This window comes from Octopus bimaculoides, chromosome 19 (assembly GCF_001194135.2).
Source record: "Octopus bimaculoides isolate UCB-OBI-ISO-001 chromosome 19, ASM119413v2, whole genome shotgun sequence".
NCBI lineage: Eukaryota > Metazoa > Mollusca > Cephalopoda > Octopoda > Octopodidae > Octopus > Octopus bimaculoides.
In genome coordinates, this window is record NC_068999.1 from 5,081,031 (window position 1) to 5,085,189 (window position 4,159).

Here is a 4,159-nt window from a genome sequence, read left to right on the forward strand (position 1 = left end):
GTCGTCTACACCTAACAGGCCCCTACCAAAACAAACAAAAACAGCTTATTACTTTATTTTATCAGATAACTAAATATAACATTAATGTCGACAGACTCAGTCGAAGGAAACTGGGTATTTTGCCATGTAAGCCACTGTTTAGAGCACGAGTATTAAGAAACAACCGTACGAACATGCCGAAAGGAGGTCTGAAGAGAAACAAAATCCTACGTAAGGGAGATGACTCCCAACAGAATAAATAGATATTTTCTCTTTATCTCCCTTTAATTTATCTTTCAGTTGAATAAATACTGTTCAAATGGAGAACAACTTTCAGCTACGAATGATAGCAATTAATTGTTGGTTAATTCTATAAGTTTTGTCGACAAACGACTGAAAATGCTTTTTTGGAAATTATAAAACTTATTAGAATATTTACATTTATATTACATCCTCATTGACGTCCTGAACAACTCATCGCAATGCCATCATCATTCATTCATTCATTCACTAACACTCTACAAAATACATGGAGCCACATTTTCCTCCTCGGTCTACTCTTGACTCAGGCTTATATCTCAGTCAAAAAAGCATGTCTGATTAACGTCACTTGAGGCGATGTAAGCATTCACTATATCGACCCAATCTTCCAGCAATAGCTTCATTCCAGCTCATTTCTTAATGAGAATAGCCACAATTTTGGTTACCCTCGTTTAGTTCTTGTCCACGCAGAGTTCTGGTAATTGTTCATACTAGTTGTTGAGCTCTTCAAATGAAATCAGAGATAACTACTGATCAATAAAAACTTCCCTTCTCAAACGACAAATTACCAGACGCACGACCGTTCCTACTTGATCTGAGTTCTTATTGTCATCTCAAGTTCTTCCAATTTTGTGTGATTACCTCGATTTGCCAGGAGTCCGATACTATAGTGGTGACCGTTTGTATATACAGACATAGTCAATCATTTCTGCATCTGTAGCCCAAATATACAATATCGGTTTGAAAAGTACCCTTAACTCACTGTCTGTGTTATTTCTAACGGTTCTGGTAAATAAACTGCTTACAGTGGCCACTGATCAGATGCACGTGAACAAGGCAGAGACCCAACCTCTGAAGACGGAAATAAAACTGGTTAGTCTTAGAACATCAGCCAATAGTTGCAATGATTCACGTAATCGGATACTTTCGATTGATTTATATTTTATTAGAGTCTCCAATGAATGGCTTTAATATGCAGGCATGACTGTGTGGTTAAGAAGTTCACTTCGAAATTACGTGGTTTCAGGTTCAATTGTACTACATGGGCCATTGTGCCAGTAAGTTCATTTCTAACAGCCAGCCCATAACTGGCCCCAAAGCTCAATTCCATGCCATCGTCCATCCCCACCAATCCTGTGTGTCGCATTAAATGTAAATTCTGAAATTGCCTCTTGGTGAGCAAAACTGAACATCAAACTCCTTCATGGTGTTCAGAATAACACCCAAGGAATATTCAAACCCATAGTTAGATATTTTGATTCATTTACTCATTTCTTCAACCACTTCTTTGTATACGGAGTCCTCCTACATCAGACTTCAACATCCCCCATGAACAAAGAAAAAACGCAATTAATCTTTACTTCACAAGACTCAATAAACATCTCAGACTCTCGTAGTTGGCCTAACTTTTATCTCTACCATTTTTCTCTACTTCAAGCAGTGTATTACCGGCTAATGACGACCCTATCCACTCTTTGTGGTTAGTTTTAGAAGTACTTGATTCTGTTGTTATTGTTGTTTGAACCCAGGTCGGCCCTAACTGAGCGGGCCCACGGTCGAGGTGAGAGACCACTTGGTCCAATGAGATAAACATTATAATTACATTTTTGTGTTTTTTCCTCCTAGGGTTCTTTCCATCAAGGTCTGATGCATGGTCGCGGATATTACAAATGGAATGATGGTGTCACCTATGAGGTATATAAAACCTAAAACGATTTTTCAAGATTATTTAACTTCATTTTGAAAAATTGGTAGCCTAATGTTTAGACAACTGGACTCTCGATCATAGAGTCGTTGGTGCGATTCAAGGTTTGAGAAGCACATTGTGACGTTGGGTGGTCGTGGGATGTGCTAAAAGTACCAGCTAAATCAACTTTAAATTACAAACAAAAAAAAATTTTCTTTCGTTCATAATCATATGAATTCCTGTGTGTAGAACACAAATTCGCAAAATTTTTCTTAAAATTCCAAAAAATAATAAATGTTATGAGGGATTATATATGATATGTTGTTAATATTTACATTATATGTAAGTTCATTTTTATCTAAAAACAAAAAATAATAGGCAAAACAATCATCTCTGCCACCACAGCAAAAACAACCACCATCACTAGCAACCAGGGCTGTGGAGTCAAAACAAAAAACTGACTCCTCTACTATTGGCACCTCCAACTCTGACTCCGACTCCTCTTTATGTAATAAAGTGATTGTGGTCTACATATCTCATAAAGCATATGCATACACTTGTGCTTTGACTAGGACTATAGGTTATAATTGTTTTATATCAAAGAATAAAGACATTATGAGTCAGAGTCAGTATAGTTTTACCAACTCTGACTCCAGCTACCCCTTAATTACTTCTGACTCCACGACTCCGACTCCACAGCCCTGTTAGCAATACCATGAGAAGTACCAACTAACAGATCATAAGTTGTTGCTATTATGCAAACGTCTCGTAAGTCCAAAATGTTACTTTTTCAGAAAACAAAGAAACAGTTTCACCATTCCATAGCAAAACCGTTCTACTACACTTTTGTTAATTGTTGACATCTTGGCATCTGAAGCAGCTGGAGATACGATAGTTTGACCAAAAGAACTGGTTATTGGAAGCAAAAATAAATATTGCAAAAAAACGCATTTGGCCAAATTTGGACATACGACAGTTTAACATAGTAGCAAGAATATCTATTTTTATTTTGAGAATCAACACACACACACCTGCATATATCTTAATATATAAAACAGAGTGTGTGTGTGTGTGTAGGTATGTTCCTTATGGATTCAAAAACTGAGTTGCTGATTTTGACATATGAGGTATCAAAAAATCCAGTAATCTTTCAGCAGCAAATAAAGTATGTTTTTTGCACAACTCTTTTTTACTACAAAAATAACCTCGAAAACAAGGTCAGGTTGCACAGTTTTGAAGTCTTTAGCTAAAGGTGGTAACTCTGCCAGACACAATACTCAATTTCACGACAAATGTAAACACACACACACACATTAAGTACAAGAATGACTGTGTGGTTGAGAAGTTTGCTTCCCAACCACATGGTTTCGTGTTCAGTTCCTCTGCATGGTACCTTGGGCAAGTGTTTTCTACTATAGCCCTAGGCCAACCACAGACTTATGACTGAATTTGGTAGAAAGAAACTGCAGCGTTTTTCACCAGAAAATGATCAAAAACCATGCTTATAAAGAAGAGCTGTTTGCTTCATATTCCTCGTGTGTCAATTCTTCCCATAAGAAAAGAACAAATAATACAATGTTACTGTAGGTCATAACACCCGGGCAATGTCAGGGTGCATTGCTAGTGTATAATATATATGTGTGTGTATGTTTATATATGTATGTATGTATACTTTACAGGGAGACTTTATGTTTAACTACATCACAGGTAAAGGAACATACACCTACTTAGATGGAAGGTGAGTATTATTGATCTTTATTGAACTTGATTGGTCGATAGCTTTTTCTATGTTTGTGTCCTTTAACTTAACTTAATAACTACGACCATAACGGAGCACCTACTTCACACTTGAATATTCTTTGACCTTCGTGTCATCTCTATGTGTGTCGTCTCGGTGGAGACTACTCTATTTTAGTTGTATAATTTGTGGGCCTTGAGGTCTCAAACTTGTTGTGTGGGTCCCTATAACCTCCCTAAAAACCAGGCCACTTCAACCCTTTATTCTCTTCTTCACTCTCTTCTATTACAAACCATATTTTCATGTGGTTGCTGTGGTTTAACCCCATGTCAGCTCTGACTGGATAGAGGCTTATGATCAGATATTCCAAACATGACCATTCCATCTGTTATGGTATCTAGGACAAAATTATCAATTGTTCACTTTCTCTTTCTGTGTATGTATATATATATATATATATATATATATATATATATATATATATATATATATAT

At 36.5% G+C, this 4,159-nt stretch overlaps 1 protein-coding gene across 1 annotated transcript in view; it reads left to right on the forward strand.

Moving 5' to 3' along the window:
- Positions 1 to 4,159, forward strand: part of LOC106869422 (radial spoke head 10 homolog B) — an 18,210-nt gene that overhangs the window by 3,036 nt on the left and 11,015 nt on the right. The window contains exons 3-4 of the mRNA XM_014915154.2: positions 1,867 to 1,935; positions 3,607 to 3,665. Of these exons, the coding sequence (XP_014770640.1) occupies positions 1,867 to 1,935; positions 3,607 to 3,665 (128 nt within the window). The remainder of the gene's footprint in view (positions 1 to 1,866; positions 1,936 to 3,606; positions 3,666 to 4,159) is intronic.